The sequence below is a fragment of the Trichosurus vulpecula genome, chromosome 2, assembly GCF_011100635.1.
Source record: "Trichosurus vulpecula isolate mTriVul1 chromosome 2, mTriVul1.pri, whole genome shotgun sequence".
Classification (NCBI taxonomy): Eukaryota; Metazoa; Chordata; class Mammalia; order Diprotodontia; family Phalangeridae; genus Trichosurus; species Trichosurus vulpecula.
Window position 1 is genome coordinate 268,020,959 of NC_050574.1, and position 23,901 is coordinate 268,044,859.

The 23,901-nt window shown below is 42.8% G+C and overlaps 1 protein-coding gene across 1 annotated transcript in view; it reads right to left on the reverse strand.

Annotated features, from left to right (window-relative positions):
- Window positions 1–23,901, reverse strand: part of SORL1 (sortilin related receptor 1) — a 208,387-nt gene that overhangs the window by 45,965 nt on the left and 138,521 nt on the right. Inside the window, exons 22-25 of the mRNA XM_036745727.1 lie at window positions 17,021–17,194; window positions 15,006–15,119; window positions 8,424–8,546; window positions 5,677–5,796 (exon numbers count right to left, since the gene is read on the reverse strand). Of these exons, the coding sequence (XP_036601622.1) occupies window positions 5,677–5,796; window positions 8,424–8,546; window positions 15,006–15,119; window positions 17,021–17,194 (531 nt within the window). The remainder of the gene's footprint in view (window positions 1–5,676; window positions 5,797–8,423; window positions 8,547–15,005; window positions 15,120–17,020; window positions 17,195–23,901) is intronic.

Genomic DNA, 23,901 nt, shown 5'->3' on the forward strand with positions numbered 1-23,901 from the left:
AATAACAACAACAGTAATAATGTCTTGTTTCACAAGTGTCTCTGATAAAGGCCTCATCTCTAAAATATACAGAGAACTGAGCCAAATTTACAAGAATGCAAGTCATTTCCCAGTTGAGAAATGGTCAAAGGATCTAACAGGCAGTTTTCAGGGTAAGAAATTAAAGATATCTGTAGTCATATGAAAAAAATGCTCTAAATCACTATTGATTAGAGAAATGCAAATCAAAACAACTCTAAGGTACCACACCTCTCCTGTCAGATTGGCTAACACGACAAAACAGGAAAATGATAAATGCTGGAGAGGATGTGGGAAAATTGGAACACTGGTACATTGTTGGTGGAGTTGTGAACTGATCCAGCCATTCTGGACGACAATCTGGAACCATGCCCAAAGGGCTAAATGTGCATACTCTTGGACCCAGCAATACCACTTCCAGGGCTGTGTCCCAAAGAGATCACACAAGTGGGAAAGGGACCCATATGTACAAAAATATTTATAGCAGCTCTTTTTGTGGTGGCAAAGAACTGGAAATCAAGGGGATGCCCATCAATTGGGGAATGGCTAAACAAGTTGTGGCATATAAATGTAATGGAATACTATTGTGCTATAAGAAATGAGGAGCAGACAGACTTCATTACAACCTGGAATGACTTACATGAACTGATGCTGAGTGAGGGGAGCAGAACCAGGAGATCATTATACACGATTACAGACACACGGTATCTGTAAAGAATAACTTTGATAGACTTGACTCCTCTCATCAATGCAAGGTTCAAAGACAGTCCCAAAAGACTCACGGAAAAAGCTATGCACACCCAGAGAAAGAATTATGGAGTCTGGATGCAGATTGAGGCAATCTATTTGCTCTCTTTTTTTTTTTCCTTCTTTTTTGGTTTCGTTTCTCCTTTCTCATGATTCATTCCATTGGTTATAATTCTTCTTTACAACTGGACCATTATGTAAATAAGTTGAATGTGAAGGTATATGTAGAAACTACACTGGATTACACGCTGTCTTGGGGGGAGGGAAGAGGGGAGGGAGGGAGAGAAAATTTGGAACCCCAAAACTTGTGGAACTGAGTGTTGTAAACTAAAAATAAGAAAAATAAATTTATTATAAAAAAATAATGTCTTATTTCCTATCTGCAAGTCCTGTGTCCCCAAAAAGAATATAAGCTCTCAAGGTCATAAACCATTTAATGGTTTTTCAAAACTGCTGGTTATGATTTTATGCTTTTACTCCCTAGAACGGTTATAAATAGACAGTAGGTGTTCAATAAATATCTGATAACTTAGTGATACTTTCTCCTGAAAAACAGAAAATGTTCTCGCTTGAATTCTTTCATTTATTCTCACTACAACTCTAGAGGGTGAAGCTGTCTGATTTAGAGGTGAAAAAAACTGAAACCCAGAGAGTGATTTACTCAGGTCACAGAGTAAGTGGGCTCCAGAAATAAAACTACATCCTAGATCTAATGATCCCAGAAGACTGGGCCCCCGCTACCAGCTTAAATTAAATAGAGACGAGGACTGCAATTAAAAGCAAAAGAAGAGGTGGCTGAAACTATGGCCCCAGGCTGTAAGGAAACACCAATGATTTAAAGAGATTGCTCCAAATCTCCAGTTCAAAGGGTGAAATTTCTGCAGGCCACTAAAGAGTGTTGCTGGCTGCCTGCCTTCTTCATCTGATTCAGGCAGAACGTTGTTTATACCTATTTCCTAAGGAAGAGGGAAGAGAAGGGGAGGGAAGGGAGGAGAGAAAGGGGTAGGGGAGGAGTGGGAGGGAGAAGAGAGAGGGAAGGGGAGAAGAGAGGGGGAGAGGGAGAGAGGGGAAGAGAGGAAAGGAGGGAGGGACAGGGGGAGAGGGAGGGAGGGAGAGGGGGAGAGAGAGGGAGGGAGAGAGAGAGGGGGAGAGGGAAGAGGGAAGAGGGAAGAGGGTGGAGAAAAGGGGAGAGGGCCACAGAGTAAGTGTGTTATAGGGAGTAATAGGTGCTTTTCCTACTAAATCAAGGCAACCAACAACAAGCTATTCATATTAATTTAATGGCTTGACTGACACTGTAGGATTCCAACTTAACTCAAGTCTATTCCTAAAGATAATTTAAAATGCAAGGAGAGGTAGTGTAGCATTGTGGGTAAATACTGGATTTGAGATCATAAAGCCCTGAGTTCAAGTCCATTCTTTATCTATGCAACTATGGACAAGTTACAACCTCAGTGCCCCAGACAACTCTTTAAGACTAAGTAAGAATAAGAGAGAGCATTTACATAGCACTTTATTGTTTGCAAAGTGCTTTAACAGGTCCTTGACATCATGAAGTTAAAATAAAAATATCCTGATTTTCTAAACTCTTTTAAAACAAGTGGTACTTCCATCCTCTTCTTGCTATATCTCCTACAAGATGCCTCACATGGCAGGGTGCAAATAAACCCACTAAAGGATTTAATATGTTACCGTCACTGGCATTTACAATCCATTAGGTATCTTTTAAAAATGCATTTATCTCCAAGAAGGGGAATAAATGTATCTGTCATGGTGCGTGAGGTATTACCCCAGGAACAGTGATTGTTTTACAAGATTTTAATTTATTAATTTAACATGTCTAATAACCTTTCCAAATGCCTCATCACATTTTTCTCCTCTTTCATGAACAAGTTGCTATTAGTCCTAGGATGACTCCACGTCAACTAGCAGGTGTTTTCCAGGGCTTTGTTTGGTTTTAAACTTTAAAAAAACTTTTTTGGGCGGGGAGGCAATTGGAGTTAAATGACTTATCCAGGGTCACAGGTAGTGTCTGAGGCCAGATTTGAACTCAGTTCTTCCTAACTCCGAGGCTAGTGCTCTACATATGGCACCACCTAGCTGCTGTTAGACTAACAATTCTAATATGCTCCTTGTTTAGCCTTTCCACGGCATTCGGTAAATGAAAAATGCCTGGCCAAGTGCCAGCGGTATCTCCAAAGATCTATGAAGGGTGTAGGTCACTGCCATCTCCAGTTTAGAACCCCAGAAGCTGGAGAGCTAGAAAGGTCACATTTACTCAAACTTTTGTTATACAGTCTCAACTGGGTCTTTCCTCACTGCACCAAGACAATCCTTTCAACACCTTCTGCCTTCCTAGGCCTCCTTGAAGGCTCATCTCAGATCTCATCTTACGCAAGATGCCTTTCCCAGTGTCTCTTCCAAATTCCACCCTGCCCCCACAGCTAGTATCTTCTCTCTGAGGTTACTTTCCATATCCTCTCTCTCCCCTTCCCCCCATATATATACAGGAACCCGTGTATGCATGTTGTGTATGTTTTATGTGTAAATATATCTATATACGCATATTTATTATACATATGTTTATATATAACGTAATACACATGTATACAATATAAAATGTGTATCTTGTATGTCTTTAGTCATTTGCACATTGCCTCCCCCATGAGAATGTGAGCTCCTTGAGGGCAAAGACTGTGTTTTGCCTTTTTTATATTCCCAGAGCTCACCACAGGTCCTGGCAAATAAGGAATACCTAAAAAAAAAATGCTTGTTTACTACTGTTTAAGTGATTTGGAGGCAAAGATTGGATGAGAACACCCCACTCTAGAAATTTTCTATTAGTTCATACTCCTTCCCTTATTTTTTTTTTATTGCACATTGTATGATACTCCAGAGGGAGCCAAGGCTGAGTTTAAATTAGGTTAAAGGTATCTGGCAAGACTAGGTGGAGAGTCAATGTGTATGGAAAGATGAAAAATACCCCTGAGAATGGCCAGGAGTGAATTATGGAAAAAGAGAATGCCAGAGCTGGAAAGGACCTGAGAGAACACCTAATTTAATGCCCTGCTTTTATGGATGAAGAAATTGTGGTCCTGAGAGGTCTGATGATTTTTCCAACATCACACAGCTAGTTAGAGGCTTCCTGATTCTTAATCCAGAATGCTCTCTGCTCCATCATGTTGCCAGAGTGGTCAAGGTAAAATTCAGAGAATGGGAGCACTAGAGTGTCTAATATAGTCTATTATCCAGTGAGTCACTCTTTGACGCTGAGCAAAGCTTTCCTGCCTCTGCAGCTGAATAACAGCAAATGAGGTTTCACCATCAGCCAAACACGAGCCTGGCCTTTCTTCTCTCCAGATGAATTATGACAATGAAAAGAAAGTATGGCCTCGCTGCCTCCATAAGGTTCAATTGTTTAAAAGTGCACAAGGGCTGAGGCTAACTGAAGGTCAGCCTGTCCTGACCTATTTTCTTTGGCTATTTGGTCACAGCTTAACTTCTTGTAGGAAATGGAAAGTCATGCGCACACATCTTAATGAGCTCCCATCTGACCTCAGACTATTTCAGGAAGAGGGAAAGAGAGAGAATCCTCTTAGAAAAGTTTGGAAAGGCAGGTCCTAGAACAAGACTTCTGTTGAGGGAGGCAAGAGCTATGAACTCCCTTTATCAGCACTGCCGGGGGAAGTCAGGGAGGGGGGATGTAGATGGCAACATCCCCACACCCCCCAAAAATGAAGTCATTAATTCATTTCCCAGCACAGGCACATGCTCCGAAACACAAGTTTGAGTGATATGGTGATGTTAACAAGATATTCAGTCATCCTACAATTTGCAAACAGAAATGCCTACGGGCTTCCCACTAATTTACAAACTTGTCACGCATCCAAACAGGGATTTCCTAATGATGGTCATGCCTTTCAGAGCTTGACAACAGTTCTGTCCTGGGGCTTGTTTTCTTCACCCTGCTATGAGCCCTGATACATAGAAAGATTCTACCCTGCAGGTCCTAGCCCACCAGCCCCAACTGGATGGAAAAACATTCTGGCTTATTCCACCAAGATGTGCCACTTGTAGGTTGCTGCTGCTGCTGCAAGCAACAACAGTGACAAGGACACTGGGAAGTTACTTGAACTCAGCCAGATTCTCCTGGTCCCTCACTTTAGGAAAGTCTACTGACTTTTACAGGCCGAAAAGCCAACACTAAACAGACTAAGTTGATAAAGGGAAGCAGGGGCCATGAAATGTTTGTTGAGAATTTACTATGTACACAGCACTGCACTAGGCACTATGGGGAGACCTACACAGAAGCATCAGACGAGGTCCTTGTCTGCAAGGAGAGAAATCCAAAACAACGAATAATAGAAAAGCCAATTATATGTAAATTTCGGGTGTATTACAAAATATGTGTGTAGGGATGGGATGTCCCCGTTTGTGCTTGTACTTCTACGGAGGATGTGTATTTCCCATTTATGCTTTTACTTAAGTAAAAATTAAAATTAGTTGAGATTCTCTTAGTCCCCTGGGGCAGGGCAGGATGGCATGGCTGCTCAGGTATACCTGGAGGTGTAGAAAGGCTGAATTTTAAAGTTGTCTTAACACACAAAGCAGGTAATCCACATGCATTAAAATGATAACTGATGGTATCACCTAATGATAGGTGATTGATAATAATAGGTGATGATAATAATCACCTAATCCTGCTAGAATTAGCAAAACTCTAACAGTTTAAAGTTTATACATATATACATACAAAACACACACACATACACACACATATAGTATAAATGTTTAGATTTCACATTCTGGAACACACAATTTAATCTCTCTGTTCTATTTTGGGGGGGGGCGGGGGGGCAAGCCTTTTGAACCACGGACAAACAAAGACACCTATGGGTCCGAGCCACTCACCTGTGCAGTTGGCTTCATCAGACCAGTCCCTGCAGTCATTGTCCCCATCACACACCCAGGAGGAGCGGATGCACATTCCTGAGGTGCAGTTGAATTCATCACTTCGACACTGGTGAGCTTCTAAAGGGGAGAGAGCAGGACAATAAAATGAGAACGAGAGTAAGCCCTGATCGGGTCAGACCAATGAACCCTGTACTGATTCTCTTGCCTCTGAGAGAGGTTCCATTGGAGCGCAGTTCCCCTCCATGAGGAGCCTAAACTTTTCTAATTCCTTAAGATAACCCCATTATAGAATTTAATCTCCATGAGTTTGTATATACAAATTTGTCTTAACATTGTTTACTGTCCATATCACTTAAGGCAATTCACTCCCTATTATTACACATAAGCTTGGGGCCTTTGTTACCAAATAGCAGGATGCCCCTGGGTGTCAGGAGTGAGGAAGGAAGAAGGGGAGGGGGTGTCAAGCATGGGTCCCTGCCCTACTGCTTCTTAGGGAACTGCTGTTTTGTTTTCTTTTTGGCAGGGTTGGGGTTAAGTGACTTGACCAAGGTCACACAGCTAGTACAGGTGTCAAGCATCTGAGGTCACATTTGAACTCAGGTCCTTCTGACTCCAGGGCCGGTGCTCTACTCACTGCACCACCTAGTTGCCCCGGGAACTGCTTTTTACCTGTATTGTCTGACTGGAGATACCTGAAGTGGGTTAGAAGACAATGCTTGCCCTCTTCAGGCATCATCAGTACAACAGTGCCTTGTAAAGATCAATCTGGATATGGTGATGTCAACCGTAACAAGTTGGGGAGCAATACACAATCTCTGCCCTCAAGGCGCTTCAGGTGGTGGACACCCCCAAAGTCACCTATTCCCCGGGGTTCAAACAAAAATGGAGGACACAGAGAGTAAAAGGGAAAAAGCAATGCTGCATGAAGTCAAGGCAGACCAGGTCTACTATGACTGAGGATTTTTTTTAAACATATTATTGTGTCCAGTCCTGGTGCTGGTGAATGGGGTGAAGCAGACCCTAATGCGGGGTGGGGAGCTCCTTGTTTCACACTCCTGGCTCCACCTCAGGTTTTTCCCGAGTCTCACAGATATATTAGAATAACCCCCAGTCCCTCAGCCACCCCGAGTTAGTTAGTATGCATTTTTCATTGACTTGTGCTTCTGTTTTCTTCTTCTAATAGAACGTAAGTTCCCTGAAGGGAAGGACTAATTCTAGCACAGGGCCAGCAACGCAGTAGGTGCTGAATAAACCAAATGTGTCCTGTGAGGTTTGGATTCAGTCAAAGGACTGCATTTGAGGGACTAGAGGGCCAAATGAGGCCGCAAGTTCCCCACCCCTGGTTTAAACACTTACTGAATGATTATGTACACTAAGACTTCTTCATATTAGAGTTGAATAGCATTGTCAAGAAAATGATTTTTAACAAAAGATGGCCTTCAGTGGCAGGGAATAGTTCAAATTCAGTGAAAATACAAAGTCACATAATTTTCCAAATAGGATTTAGCCCCATTTCCTTCTCCTATTCACAGGATTTAGAGCTAGAAGGACTCTTTGATGCCACTGAAGCCCCTTCCTTTTACAGATAAGGAAAGTGAGTCACCTAGAGGCCAAGTGACTTGTCCAGAATCACACAGCTACATTATTTCACTGAACAAAAGTCGCCGATTTTATGCCAATTTTTTTTTTTTTTTTGCAAAAGATGTGATGGGATGTGACCATCATGTGAAGCTTTTTTTTTTTTATTGTGCCAGTATTACTTAAAAATAAACTGCCTTTGCTGCAAGATTAGGATGCACAGAATACTCACGAATACATGTTAAAATTGAATACTGACAATGTGCTAGTGCTGAGAACTCTAGGGTCGGGGCTCACAATGTCTGAGAGATAAATGCGTATCCATATGCTACTGGTGAATACATTGCTGCTCTGTTTACCTTTTAAGAAGCATGACAAACAGAATTATACCATGCGACAATCATATGATGAAAGGTTATAAACCAGTTTTTGGACTGGGGGAAAAAAACCCACCACCACCCCGGGTGCAACAAATATGTGGTGAAATGTGGTAGTAAGTGTCTAAGGCAGCTTTTAAAGCCAAGTCTTCCTCATTCCAAGTTTAGCACTCTATTCTTACACCATACCACCTCTTCAATATTCTGGTCTTTACTTGGGGTCCATCTGCAATGTCTGTTTAAGATATATACTCCAACTGACGGAATATCTTAATGGGCTGCCCTTCCTATTAAAATCTGGGCAACATGCATATTCAGCTACTTGGTTTTTTTCCCCAGTGTGGATCAATTAACAAAACAACAAGTTGAAATTAAGCATCTACTATGTGCTAAGCATTCTGGCAGAAGGGCTGCAAAGATCAATGAAACAGGTCCTGCCCTCAAGGAGATTCTATTCTACTGGTGATCTTTTTTGAGAGACTTAAGATCTCAATTAGAAAGCCCTGTAATTCTGGGGGCAGTCAGCTGACAAAATGGATAGAGCACGAGGACCGGAGTCAGATGAAATGGGGGAAAAAACCCTTCAGCTGACTCTAGGCTGTGTGGGTAGTAAAGTGGTTTTAAATCTGGGTGTGGAGATAGGTTATCTAATTAGAACAGAGAAGATTTTGCACCAGATGTTGGAAGCCCTGTCTACCCAACAACCCCAAGATATTCCTTATTTCACATGGGAAGATACGGTCTACATCAGTGGGGTCTTCAGAAGTCAGCCTTCTCGTTTCCCCTTACCACAGTGACTTTCATCACTATTGTCTCCACAGTCGTCCTCCAGGTCACATTTGTAGGACAGTGGGATGCAAGTTCCAGACTCCTGGCATCGGAACTGGGTGTCCAGATCACAAATGGTGGTAGCTAAAAGGAAAGAAGACACAGGGAGGAGTTACATGACTTAGATGATGTGACTGGGGTAAACACTGCCCACCCTTCCCATCCTCACTCAATCAGCCCTGGAAAAGCACATACTTTACACCCCCCTGGCCCTTGCCAGGCAATGACAACCCAGGAGACTGTGAGCATTATAACTCATTTGCTACCCACTCCTACCCCGAAGGCTCCCACCTCCTATTTCACTCCTCCTCCCTGATTACTTAGTCACCAACAACTTAGTCTCATCCTCTCGCCTCCCACCTCAAATTCTCTCATCTCTCCTCCTCAACTCTGCCCTAACCCTGATCCAATCCAGCCCTGCTCAGCCCTTTAACTTTGCTTTCTGGAATTCTGTCTATAGTGCACAAACCACTTCATCATGGACCAGCTTTCTCCCATGCTCCTTCAATTTTCTTGCACTCAATGAGAACTGGCTTCCCTTCCCTGCATCCCAGACCACTGTCTCCAGCACTGACTACACCTTCAGACCCACTGATTCTGGAGGGGGAGTTGGAATCGCCTTGCTTCCCAATTCCATTCCCAGATCTCCCCTTCCTGTCATTGCTCAGCAGTCTCTCCCTTATTTTCACTTCATTCACATTATGGTGGCAGTTGCATATTGGCTCCCAAGGGATTCTGCCTTTTCACCTAAGGAGTACAGTGCCTGACTCATCATCTTCCTCTCTTCCCCAACTCTTGCTCTAACACTGGGGTTCAGTATCCTAGCAGATGTGCCTCCAAATGTGCCATGACCTAACATCTCTACCCACCTCAACTACACACAAAGAGAGTCACATCACGATCTCACAAATACTCCATTTTCCTGTTCAAAAACTCTCACATCTCTCCAACTTTGGGTACTTTCTCAGTCATTTTCTGCTCTTCCTAATCTCTATTCTATAATTTACCAACTCCACTCTGGAATCCCTTACCCCACTGTTTTATTATCACTCATAACTCGCCAAACCCCAGGCCTCCCAGGCTCTGACTATCGGTTTCCTCTGGTCATATTCATGTGTTGATGACTAGAGCTGGATGAAATCGCAAAAAAGTGTTGACTGAGTACACTATAAATCCATGCTACTCAACTAAAATTGAGTCTTCACTGAAACAAGGCAATCCTTTTATTCATCCCTTATCTACTATCTCACTCATCACAGAAGTTATACCAAACCTTCTCTTGTCTCTTCAAGCCTCCCATACCACCCCTTCCCCCTACTCTTTCAGCCAAGGATCTTGTCTCTTAATTTATTAAGAAAATTGAGGCCATTAAACAAAAGTTCCCCCTTTTCCCCTTCTCTTCATCTCACAACACCCTAACCTCCTCTCTCCCAGTCTCTAATAATGGGGGTAAAGGCTAAACTCTCAATATGTGCCCTTGATCCCCTCTCCCATTTTCTCCAGCAAGTTGTCACCTCAATCATACCTAATCACCCTCTCTACTCAGTCCTTCCCTACTGCCTTCAAAGGCGTCCAAGTCTGCCCCATCCTTAAAAAACTTTAACTAGACCCTACCATTCCCTCAAGCTATCATTCTAACTTTCTCAGCCAAATTTCTAAGAGATGACAATACCTATTGCCTCTACTTCCTTTCCTCTCATTTAGTCTTCAATCCTCTGGAATCCGGATTTCGATCTCATCACTCAAATGAAACTGCTCTCTCCAGAGTTACTAGTCATCCCTCAAATGCTGAATCCAACACTTTGCTCTGTCTTCACCCTTCTTGACCAATCTGCTGCATCTGACACTGTGGCCACCCTCTCCTCCTGGATACTCTTTCCTTTCCAGGTTTCCGCATCACCATTTTCTCCTGGTTCTCCTACTACCTGTAAGAGAACTCTCTGTCTCCTTTGTTGGCTCATCATCCATATCACAGCCCTAACTGTGGGTGGCCAGCAACGCTCTATCCAGGAACCTCATCTCTCTGTACTCTCACTGGCTTCCATGGGCTTAATTACCATCTCCAAGCATGTAACTCCTCAACCTGCATGTCTGGGCCCAGTCTCTCACTTAAACATCAGTCCCAACTCGCCAGTTACCCCTGGGGCAATTCAAACTTGTGCTAGGCACATCTTACACTCAAAGCGTCTCAAACAGAACCCATCATCTTCCCTCCTGAGCTCTCCCCTCTTTCCAAACGTCCTTGTTTCTATCCAAGGCACCACCGTCGTCCTTCCGGCCTCAGGTTTGTAACAACAGTGTTCTGCTCATCTCTTTATTACTCCCTTGCCATTTCTACCTTTGTATCCCTTGCAGCTGCACCCCACCCCAACTCATACAGCCACTACCTTAGCTCAGAACCTCAGCACCTCTCAGCTAGATAATGCAACAGCATCTATTGGTCTCCCTGTCTCAAGTCTCTCCCCACTCTAGTCAGGGGCTGGCCAAATCCAGTCCCCTGGCTTTACATAGTCCATTAGCTAATGATGATTTCTGCTTTTTAAAATGAACACCCATTCTTAGCTCAGGGGTTGTACAAAAGCAGGCAGGCCAGATCTGGTCCTTGGGCAACAGTCTGTGGACCCCCTTCTCTATACAGATGCCAAAGTGGTTTTTCTTTTTCCTTAAGCCCAGATCTTATCATGTGACTCCTCTACTCAATAAATTCCACCCCCGTTGCTGCTAAAATAAATAAATACTTCCCCAGTTAGTTTTTTAAAGCTCTCCCTGGCCCCGACTTACCCTTCCAGACTTACTATTACTTCCCTTCTCATACTATTCAGTCCAGCCCAACTAGCTCTTCTGCTCCTCACACACAGGGCTCCATTTCCTTTCTCCAGAACTCTGCACTGGCCTTCATCCCCGCCTCCACCCCCACCCCCACTCCCTACTCACTTCAAAGACTTCTCTTTCTTCAAGATGCATATCAGGTACCACTTTCTGCATGAAGTGATTTCTGATTCCCTCTCGAACACTAGTGCCCCTCCTCTAATTAGTCTCTGTTTATTCTCTTCATATTTATTGTGTAGGCTATAAGGATTTAATGTAAGGACTGTAGTGTAAGGATTACTTCGTTTTTTATATACTCGTATACGTTGGACTTAGCCTGGTACCTGTTACATAGCAGTCACCTAATAAATGCTTGTTGATTGACTGATACTACAACTCCCCATTTTATAGATAAGAAAAATGAGGCTCAGAGCAGTTAAATTATTTGCCAAGGTCACATTGGGAGGCAGAAAATGACAGAGTTGGAATCTTTGACTGTAAATTCTACACTTTCCACTGAACCTCACTGCTTCTCTAGTCTCTAGTCCATTAACAAGATTTTATTAAGTGCCTACTATGTGCCTAGCACTGGGAATATAAAGACAAAAATGAAACTCAAAAGTCAGCCAGACTTGCTCTTTGAGAATGCAGTTATGTATATACTCTACAGGTGAACAGACACAAGTACACACGTGTACACACACACACACACACACACACACACACACGCGTGTCCACCAAAGAGGTCAGGGACTTGCTCCATCTAGAGTTCCTGGGACAAATAGGCTGGAAAACCAGGAGCTAGCAGCCCCTCTGTTCTCAGGACACCATTCCTAGAGGAGGCTGAGGAAGTTGGCTGTTTCCAGATGGTAAATGATTCTCTCCGCCATGAACAGCCAGGCTACAGAAGGAGATGCAACAAACCAGAATCACCCTGTGATGAGCAGTGTGCTGCTGGCTAGGGGCCTGGTGGCAGTGGTGGGTGGGACTGCAGGAGCCAGTGCAAACATTTTGGCAGCTCTGATTTGGGGCTTCATGGCTTCTCTGTAATTGAGATGTGAGTGGGAGGGTGAGCCTGAATACAAAATGACGAGAGTGAAGGGGATGCTCCTGCAATGCTCAAGGGCCTGGCACCTTCCTGCTGAGGGAGTGTGTTTGGGAGGTGAGGCCATCTCCTGAGAGCATCCGCCCTGCTTCCCTTCAGCTCCTCTTTCACCATCTCACTTTATACCCTAGAGGACACAAAGGCAGCACCTGAGCTGCTCCAGGTGTTCTAGCCATTTGTTGACAAAACATACACTGTTCTATCTTGATAAGCATCACTTTTCCACTGACTGGGATAAGGAATGTAGTCTGTGGGAGGCAGAGATAAACACTTATCTTGGTTTCCAGGCATCACTTTCCAAACCTAGCTTAATCACCTCACCTTCCTTACCTCTCACCACCCAGGCCTCCACTAATTGCAGCTTCAAGAGCAGAGGGCTACCATTTCCCTGATAAGGAAGCCTCAGCCCCAGTTCCTGTTTCCCAGCAAGGCCTAATGGGATGTGGTATCTCAACCAAAACCTGAGAAGGTCAGAGCCAGCTCCATTTTTCACTCTAAAAGATAGTGACCAGACCTGTGGTTTCATTAGCCTAAGGGGCTTCCACATGAAGACACCCCCTCTACCAGTACAAACCAGTACCTTTTCCGTAACACACATTCTTAGAGTTGCCTAGAATACTGAAAGTTTAGGGGCTTGCCCAGGATCCTTACAACTGGTATAAGTCAAAGGCAGGCCTTAAACCCAGGACTTTCTTGCTCCAAGGTGAGCCCTCTTTTCTACTCTCTGCCTCTCACCCAAATAATAAATTAAAATATCTGTTTGTAAAGTGGTTGAGTCAGCAGCAGAGACCAGAAGATTGAAATCATCTATTCACTGGGCAGACCTTTTGAACATGCACACCTTTCCCTTAACTAGAGAAAATACAATATTTCAATTAACTGATCTACTTAGAAGCAAAACCCCAGCAATTCAGGGAGAACATGATAGTACTATTTTGAAATGATTAGTACCACTAGGACAGAAGACAAAGTGTAAGCTTCTCAAGAGCAGAAACTATCTAGATTTTGGTCTCTTTGGCTGGCACTGAGTAGGTGCTTAAGAAATTCGTGGTGCTTGATTGATTGATCTTGTCCAACCCCTTGCTTCTAGAAACAAGTATACCTAATTTGCCCTGGAGAGCTGCCTTTTAAAAAGTTCTCTCTAAAAACCTAAGAAGGTAATGCTCACTGACCCACTTCCACTACCTGCCTCAGTACCATCAGGTTGTTTCAGAGGTAATTCCAATAGCCGATATAAATGTCTCCTGCTGCTTTGTAAAAGTAATTCAATCTCTGCTTTTGTTTGGTTCTAAATGGTAAGTGTCTGGTTGTCCTATATTTACACTATCCTTACTCTCAAAAGACTCCTACCCAATGATAAAATATCATTATATCTTTCTGGCCTCTCTATGAAGTACAGAAAGTTAAAACAGTGCCCATTTTAGAGGCAGCAAAACTGAGTTATGAAAAGGTCAGCAACTTTCCAAGCTCAATGACGAGACCAAGACTGGCATTCAACTTTATCACTCTTCACCTAGAGTTTTCCCAAACATGCTTTTTGGGGAAACATGTCCATTGGCACCAGGAAAAATAACCATGAAGCATTTTGGCAAATGGCCTTAGGTAAGGAACCACTCCCCCCAAAAAGCATTTGTAACATTAGATGAAATGCATGACTTGACTATCTTACCCTCTGGAATGAATGGCTAGCCTGCCTACTTCCAAAGAGTGGTTAATGGGTCAGTAAGTAGGCTGCACAGCCTGTAAAAATGACAACAGCTGTATATAACCAGAGTGAAGACAAACATCTGAAACACCTCAGGATGTTGCTAAATGAGATATGTAAAGGCTGGTACTGTGGTGAAATGGGGGGAAAAAACCAACCTATCCATTTGGACATCAAGAGGTCAAAGATCTGAAAAACAGGTATATATCTCTCTCAATAAATTAGAAACTATTATAAATTGAACTAAGTGGTGCCAATGATGCTGTTTGAACTAAGGAAGTTGTATCTAAGTGTAATCTTACTACAAAGAAACAAATGATTCTGAACTGTGACAGGTCTTAGAGCTCAACCTCAGCTTCCCCCTTTGTAAATGAGGACATTAGGTAAGTCCCATAGAGATTAAGTACTTACCAAAAGTCCCCCAACTAGTTATAAATAGAGTCCCTCCAGCACAGCAATTCCTACAGCGAAGTTTCTATTACACTGTGCTCGGGTTATACACCTCTTCAAGTAAATTATTAATTTGTTATTTTAAGAACCATACATTTCTGTACAAAAGGCCTAACTGAATGGGGAAACACATTAACATTTCGTTCTTCTTTCCTTCCCCATCCAGATCATCTTCTCACCTTCAGTGACAGAGTATGTACAGTCTCCATAGAATGTATGTGTATTCCTTAAGGGCAGAGCTTGTTTTTGCACTGTGTTATTACACTGCCAGCCCTTGCCATTAGGTATTTAATTAAATGCTTGTTGACTGACTTGACAGTAGAATCAACAACCGCCTGAGAAGTGCACTGCTCTCTACCTGGTGGTCCCAACCTGAATCAAAAGTCTGGAGAAACTAACCCACGCTTCTTGGAAATTCAAGCTGGTGAAAAGATGGGAAACCTGCCGGTCCGCCCACCCAAGCCAGGTGACTCACGGCAATTCCTCTCGTCGCTCATGTCCCCACAGTCGTTGTCGTAATCACACCACCAAATACTGTTGATGCAGTTCCCGTTGCTGCAGCGATACTGATTGCGGAGGCAGGTGTTCTCTAAGGAATTGGGGAGGTGGGAGGTAGGGAAAACAAGCCAAGCATCACAGTCATCACTATAGGACCACAGGTCTTTGGGGTTTGTGTTGTTTGTCCTTCGTTCTGAAAGAGGACTATGACAATGGGGGGGGTGATGCCATGACAGGCAAGTGAGTTAGATTTAAGTGAGGGAGGCCTGTGCTTTGGGGATTTTACTTTCTCATCTTTACCCCAGGACCAGTACAGAACACTGGGGAGGGGGGAGGCAGGAAGAGACACACTTAGAGGGCAGAGGACATTTTTCTTTGTTTCTTCTTAATGAAAAGCAAAAGAAGAGAAAGAAACCGAGAAAGGGTATGTGAGAAATGGTGGGAGTTTTGTTTCTACAGGATTAAAAGCACTGCCACCACCACCCCCTCCCCACCCCCACTTTAGCAGAATGTAAGTCAGGTGACTGGTTCTGATCAGAGCAGTGATTTAGCAGAAACCAGGCTTCTAATCAGGTGAAAAGTTAGAAGCTCTGTGCATGCTTAACGAGCTGTTTGAGGGAGGCATGACATGAGTTGCATCTGGCCAATGAAGAGTCAGGCAGGAGATTCGAATTGGGAGTCAATAAAAGACTGGCTATTGTCTGAGTCCTTGTACTCTCCTGTACTCCGCTCAGGGGATGTATCCATTTATTCAGACTTAATAAATGTAAACTATAATTAAAACTTTCCTGGCTTTCAACAAGTATTTTTTATTCCTAGGCTAAGTATGTTTCTAACAGGTACAAGGACACCTGAGATGACGAACAAGGATGGTGGCATTGGCCAGTGGGATGAGGGAAAACCAAGCCCCCATAACAACACTTGGAACAGTTATCTTCACATTGAACACGTTAATGGGGACCCAGACCATCCTATATTTAAGAAAACATTCTATTTATTAACTTACTGAATTATTTGGATTTTCTCTACAGTGACTTCTAAAATTTATTACTTATATATTTATTATTTTTCTTATATGACTTTTTTTTAATAAAACAAATATTCTCTACTTCCTACACAGAAAAAAACACACTTTTTTTAAAAAAGAAATTAGGCTGAGGCAACACATGAAGATTTTTATGTCTTGATGGCCAGGTTGTGTTCTGATAACAGGATACTGAAAGGATACTCCCCAAATGTGGCATTGATTCTGACTATTAAATCTCAAATACCTTTGAGATGTCATATAGTGCTCTTTTTCAGTGGGGAAAAAAAGGTATCTTTTTATTTTCTATTCATTTTTTTTAGGAAAGAGTCTAAAGTACTGCCATTGTATATTTAGCTGCCCAGTCTCTAAGACTGCTGTGAGAAGGAGCTTATGATTACAAGGAAAACAGCACCTGGGGCAAATGCAAAGGAGGAATTTTGGACATCAACATGAGCCCATCAGGAGAAGGACTGGTCAGCTGGTGGTTCAGTGCATTGTCATGGCAACACAAGAGGGGGCGTGGGGGGAGGTGTGCAGAGTCTGGACTAGAGACCCACAGGCTAGAACACAACGTGAGGCAAAGTCCACAGTGCACTTGGATCCAAGGCCTTTTGTAAAAGCTGACAATGGCACCTTGGGGAATCTGCAGTGAAAGGGCCAGGTGATATTCATTGTTTGAAGGTGGACTGGTACCATCTAGCCAGGGATGTGGGGAAGGAACAGTAAAAAGGTGAGGGGTGTAATTCTGACATTAATCAGAAAAGCACAGTATCTGCAAACAGGGATCTCATTTTGGAGGTCAGCAGCTCCGGGTTCTTTGAGCTTGGGAGATAAGCACTGTAGATTTGGAACCTGAGGCTGAGATTCTACCCTAGGGTTTCAAGAACAAGGGGAAAAGGCTGGGGGTTGAGGGAAGGGGAAGAAAAGAAGGGAGACAAACCAAAGAAGACACAATGGAGCCTCACCTTCTTTGACACAGGTATTATTCTTCAGTTCATAGCCCCGAGGACAGTCACACCTTAGCTCCCCAGATGGAAGGACGCTACTGGATACACCCTCGGGACACCTGCAACTCTTGCTGTGGTTGGCTTTGGGCAAACACAGCAGGTTGCAGGGCTTGGATACACAGGCGTTGCTTCCTGGATGGAGGAAAAGAGGTAGCAACGTGGTAGGTTATTAAACGAGACTGGATGATGAATGGGATCTGGGGTCCCCTGAAGGACCCAAGTCCTGCCCAGACAGGGGTGGTGTCAGGAGGCAAATGTGAAGCCCAATCCCCTCATCTGGGAGATCAGAGAGATTAAGTGATTTCCTAAAGTCACACAGCTTAAAAGTAGAAGAACAGACTAGAATCTAAGTCTTCCACCTTTTCTTCAATCTTCTGTGCACAATACTGGGCTGCCAGACTTTCAATTCAAGAAACTCATTGCTAATGCAATCAAGCAGCTTCTGGTCTAAATGAAGTACACCAAATATCTTAGATTGTGTTACAGAAATACTTCACTGGGATTAGAGGTACAGAGATCCTGTTATCTGGAAAATCCACATAAAACTTTTTGGCCCTCCCTTTGTACTGCAGAAGTAGTCTGAATTATTATGGTATTAAAAGATAAAATATGTTGATGTTATACAATACTATACATATATTTTATGCACTTCTGAGTTTCTAAACTTTTTCTGTGTCATGTGCTGGCCTTCACATGTTGTCCGCAGCTTCTGCAAAACTTCCCCAAAAATTCTCATTTAACTCCTCATGCCAACTCACAATGTATCGAAACCACAAAGGGGAAAGTTGTGATGTGGAAGGGATAAGTGTAATTTGGTAGTATTTGTAATGATGATTATTAATAGTCTCTTCAATTCTCCTCTGAAGTGCAGCATATCACAGGCATGGAAGACCTGACCAAATTCAAGAACACCTGAATCTGAATCCTGCCACAAATGCTTACTAGCTGTGTGATCCTGATCTTGCTGTAGAGAGTGAAATAATTGATAACTATCCTAAAAACAAGGAAACCCAAAACATTTAAGGAGTAGCTGAGACCTACAAGATGAAAGTTACAGCCCAAAGTGTTTGGACAATCACAATTAGTCTACTGCCAGAGTAGGATTTTCAGTTGCTTAGAAAGCACAATGCCCAAGGGGGGGGGGTCAATGTCATGGTTTGGATCCTCACATGGACCAGTACACCATGACTGTGCACTTCTTCTACTCTAGGCAATCTTTTCACAGACACATATTAATTGTTACAAGAGCAGCTGGGAAAGAAAGAGTGAGAATGAAACAGGGCAAATAGAAAAGAAAACACTAAAAACAATGACCTAATTAATGGTAGTCAATATCGTTAACTTCATCAACCAGACATGGGAAATGGCCGTTTCTCTAACATGATATCTTTTTGAGAAGCAATGAAATGAAGAATAACAGCATGAAATTGAAGCATAAAGACACGTGCTTGGTATTTTGGCTTGTTTGCCGTTAAAACAATAACACCACAGTTTGAAATAAATGTAAAGGTAAAGGTAAAGGCTTTGAAAGGGACAACACTCAACTCAATGTAGAAGTTCTGATAAGCTTCTTTTAAAAAAAATGGTTAATTTATATTCATACCATGTATACACAGGCCAAAAACCATCAGTTTATCACCAAATATCCGAAGTTAACAAATGCATTAAATGAAATGCTGATTATACACTGGTATAGATTCAAAAAGCAATGCTTCCATACGTGTCACATCACCAGGAGATTTTTGATTCCAAAAACAGATCCTGATGATTTACATGACTGACAGCAAAGCCCAAAATGCTGAAATGTGTGAAGACCAGGCTATTTTCAGTAATGACGGTAATAACATACAGCAACTGGTGTCCAAGATGTTGTATCTTGTGTTAGAATTATCTTCAGATCAAAGATTTAGCAATGGAAAGAACTTTAGAGATCTAGTTCATTTTACAGTTGAAAAAACTGAGGCCCAGATACTTTAAATGATTTGCATAAGGTCATAGAACCAGGATTCAAACTTAGATCATGGCAGAAGATATGGAGTCATAGGATTTAATACCTGGGAGGTCCTCACAGATCATTTATTCCAACCCCCTGTAATGGGAAACAGGGTGAGACTTTTCCCTGTTTTTTCTTTTGGAATGGAAAGCACTAAGACAATCAAGTGCCTTTAAGTCTTGCTTTTGTTTCAATCAAGAGTCTTTGATTGAATCAAGAGTCTTTGATGACCTGCTTAAGTCATAAGAAAGCCTGAGCCACATGAGTTTGAGTCACATGATTGTGATGCCCTCTGATCCTGAAGAAGTGTTTATATATTCTGAGGTTAGCATTTTGCTTTGGGGCTCACTCATTGGAAGAGTGTTCATGTAGAGCCTCTGGGTAGCCATTAAGGAGCCCCCCGGCTTTGAAAACCCAGATCTTGACACTTCTCTCTCTGGTAATTATGTATGTATTGCTATGGTCAGACAGAAGCCTGTCTGTTGATTTGTGTTATTTTGCTCTGTTTATAATTTCTGCTTGTAATTTCTGTTTGTATTCTCTCTGAAGTCCAGGGGCTGGCTTTTCCCCCAGAACTAAGTGAATGATATATGAATGGTTAATTAAAATGAGATTGTAAACACCTTAAAGTTGCTTTCCTTAGAAAAGCATATCAAAGAACCTATGCTAGCAGCCTTCCTGTGTGCTGCTGTTATTGGCCTTACACAGCCACGGTAGCTGCAAGTAAAATTCTTGTTACACCCCCTCATTTTACAGATGAAGTATCTGAAACACTAAGAGTCACTTGTCCACTGTCACCCAGGTGGCAAGTGTCAGTCAATGAGGACTCGAATTTGGATCCTTTTATTAAGAATCCTGCACTATTCTTGTCACTCACACCCCCCCCCCAAGTAGCAGCAGACCAAGCTTCTATCCTATGAATGGGAAATGATTCTGAAAGAGGATGAGCTACACTGGAAACCAGCAGCAACAGATTCTGTATGCCAGGAAGCCAGAACAAACTAGCACAGGCTGACTGGCATTAGAAGGTTGCCTGCTTTTTTAGCTCAGGGTGACAATACGGATCACCCATAGTTAAGTTCTAACTGCATGGAGTGGCAACTGGAGGGAGACAGGATTGAGGAAAGTGCTACAGAGAGGAAAACATTCTGAGTAGGGGGATCTGAGCAGAGGGATGACTTCCCTCTTAATCACTGAACCTGATCCTTCTGGCCTCTTCTGGATTGTCATAATAGCACTCCAAGATTCTAATAGCATGTGAGAAACTTGAGGCCAGGAACTCATCCATCTTTTCCTTTCTGTCCTCAGTTCCTGGCACAAGGCTCTGATGGTACTCAGTAAATGTGTGCTGGTTGACTGACTGCAATGCTTTGACCGCATACATGAGGCTTGGCTCAGAAGGTATAGGATGAACTTTCCTACCATGACCTCAGGGAGGAGCTGAGGAGCAAGCCATTATTCCGAGCATCTTCCAAGATTCCACAGAACTGAAAGGTGAAGGATTCAGCGTGCAAACTAAAATACATATATTTTTTGGACATGGACAATGAAAGAATCTGTTTTGCTTAATGATTCATATTTGTTATAATAGTTTCATTTTATTTTTCAGTGGAGAGAGAAGTGGGACGAAGGGAAAACAACATTTTTGTTCACTGAAAAAATAAATTTTAATTTAAAAAAAGGGGAGGGTGTGCCCAGATGTTATGAAAATTAAATGATGACTTTAGCAGGCTATCAGCTCAAAATTACAAATCTATACCAGGCTCAATAGGCATCAATACTGTGATAGAGAACCTAAAAAAAGCTAATATAATCTTGGGCTGCTCAGGACAAGAGAAGTGGTGATATCGTTATCTTCCGCTTTTATCAGCCAGCTCTGTGCAGTTCTGTTGTCATCAAAATGCTGACAAGCAGAAGTAGGTCTGTGGGAGGGCAAACAGGATCATAAGGGGATTTCAAACTGTGCTGCCCTAGGAATGAGGATCAGTCAGAAAGGGGGGCTGTTCAGCTTTGAAAAGAGAAGTCATAAGGAGGGGGAGGATGGCTGCCTTCAAAGATCTGAAAGGCTATATAATGAAATAGGGAACAGTCATGTTCTGCTTGACCCCTGTAGGCAGAATAAAGATGAATGTGTGGACATTAGAGAAAGGAAGATTTAGACTTGTTATAAGTAGAGAGCCCTCCTTAAAATCCAAACTATCACAAAATAGATTGAGCTACCTCAGGAGGTCACGAGTTATCCATCTCTAGTGGTCTTGGAGCTGAGGCCAAAAGACTACTTACGAGAGATGATAAAGAAGGAGCCTCTATACAGGGTTGGACTGTGAAATGAAAAGCTTTTCCATGACAAAATTAATACAACTAAATTAGGGAAGTTATCAATGGTAAGGTGGAGGGGAGATAGGATTTTATACCAAATATCTCTGATAAGGGACTGATATCCAAGATAAACTGCACCTTGATGGCTCAGTGAGAAAAGCAGATTAAAGTCCCATCTCTGATACCAGTCATGAGACCTCAGCCTATGTGAACTTCGGCTTGCTTGTCTGAAAAATGGGGCTAATAATACCCATGCTACCTACCTCAAAGGGTTGCTGCGAGGATCAAAAGTTGGCCACCGATATGACTATTCTAACTTCTGAGGTCCTTCCAGACCACAGCCTAATATGCCACTCACAGTCCTTGCTTCCCTAACCCAGATGAAGTCAGGGTCTTTGGACTCCCTGCTTTCCTGGTAACTTAACGCAAACAATTCTAGAACTGTCTGGATGTCATTATTTCTGGTGTTATCCAAGGAAAGGTTGCTGAGGGAGTTTTGAGGGAGGCTCCTTTAAACATTATCATTTCAGAACAATGACTGTAAAGCCAGTCACTTTCTTCCCACCTTAGATATCAGCCCTGCAATCCCCCTCCCACCCCATCCTCACACACATACAATCATCTTCTGTAGTCCAGCAGTTCCAAAATGTTTTGGTTTTAGAACTACCCCCTCCCTTGCAGCAACTCTAAAATTACTGAGGATGCTCCCCTCCCACCCCCAGGGCTTTTGTTCACGTATGCTATATCTATCAATATTTACCATATTAGAAATTAAAACATCTTAGTATTATTATGAAATTAGCTTTGACCTTGCAGGCCCTCCCTGAAAGGGTCTCAGGGAAACCCTCTCTCCCCCCAACCTCAGGGGTCGAAGAACTGCTGCTGCCTTAGTATAATCCAAGTTTGCTTTCTCCAGCACAAAGAGGAAATCACACCCAATGTGAGAAAGGCAGGCTTGCCTGTGCTACAGCTGGAGTTGGTATAAGTGCATTCTACCAATTCCCTCAGCAACCTTCTCTTAGATCACACCAGAATAACGGCATTCGAACAGTGCTGGAACTGTTTATATTAGGTCATCAAAGAAGTAGGGAGCTCAAAGACCACAGACTTCATCTGAACAAGGATATCTAAGAGCCTGCCTGCCAAATGCGTGTCAAACACATCCTTCTGAACATTTACTTGTGAGATGGAAGATTTACTTTTGTGGATGACACAGAATCTCTGGATTCTATTCCTCTCACTAGAAGATCATACTACCCCATGTCAGAGAGAAACTCTGGGATGTCAGCTATGAACTAAGAAGCAGGGTGCAATCATATCCCTCTCTCCCCTTCCTTCAAAAGATCAACGGGAAGTTTTGTTTTGGTTTTGGTTTTTAAATTTTTTTTTCTCATAGCCTTCTACAATTTCTGTGCTTCTCTCAGATTAACTCAGAGAGCCTGTGAAAAGAAGACCTGGAGACAGTCCTCAGTATTATCAAGCACAATGAATCTCACCTATCTGCATGCCACAGCTTTGGAATCAGAAAGATCCGGAGGCTGCACAGTGCCATGGTCTCTCTGTGTCTAAGAAGTAGGCCATTTGTGCCAGACATCAGGAGGAAATCCAGGACATCCTCCTTACATTCTGACCTTGGATCACCCAGGGGAATCTGCTCTTCTGCATCCTTCTGTGCTGGGCTAAAGCCAAACTCTAAGTAAGCCCTGTAGGGATGGCTACGATGACTCAGAGTATATGTCAAGCTTTCACTTTTCTCCTCTCCATCCTCCTGTTCCTAATGACTTCTGAGTCAGCAGCTACTGCCTGGAAATGGCTGTCTTCTCTGTTCCCCAAACTGAACTTGGCCTAGAATGATGGAATGTGTTCTGGTTTTAAAGGCACCTCAGGAATGATATTCCACAAGTTTCTTTAGCAAACTGAATCTTGCAACCTCCGCTATGAGAATGCCTTTCCTTATTTCCAAATCCCAAACCCTCCTGCTACTGCTCTATTAGTCCATTTCCTCTAGTTCTGTTTTGAGGGAGACACTGAACAGCTGGTCACCATCCTTTGTGCAATAAATAGCCTTTCCCAGATTTCCCTTGTTCAGGAACCACTTAATGTTCTCACCCCCTGTGATGTTTAAAGAGAGTTTAACAAGATCATGAAACAGAGCCAGACAGTGTTTTCAGCAGGCCCATTTGGGGCTGTTCCCCCATCCTTTGCTTTACATCTCTCAATACCCATCTGGGAAAGCATCCGGCCTGTGTCCGCCATTGTCTAGCTAAGGCTAGAGTATTCCATGCTTCAAATAGCACGTCTGATTTTAGGGGAAAGAATGAAGTTTCAAGGTAAATTTCTTATCATTTGCTCTACCCTCCACCTTCCACACCATAAAGGGATCTACAGCTTTTCTGTCAAGAAGAGCATGATAATTTTCTCCATCAAAGAAAGTCATCAAGAGCAACAAAGGGACAGAGATAACCAATGTTTTGTTGAGTTGAAGTGCCCACTATATGCAAAGCACTATGTGAGATGCTGGGGATAC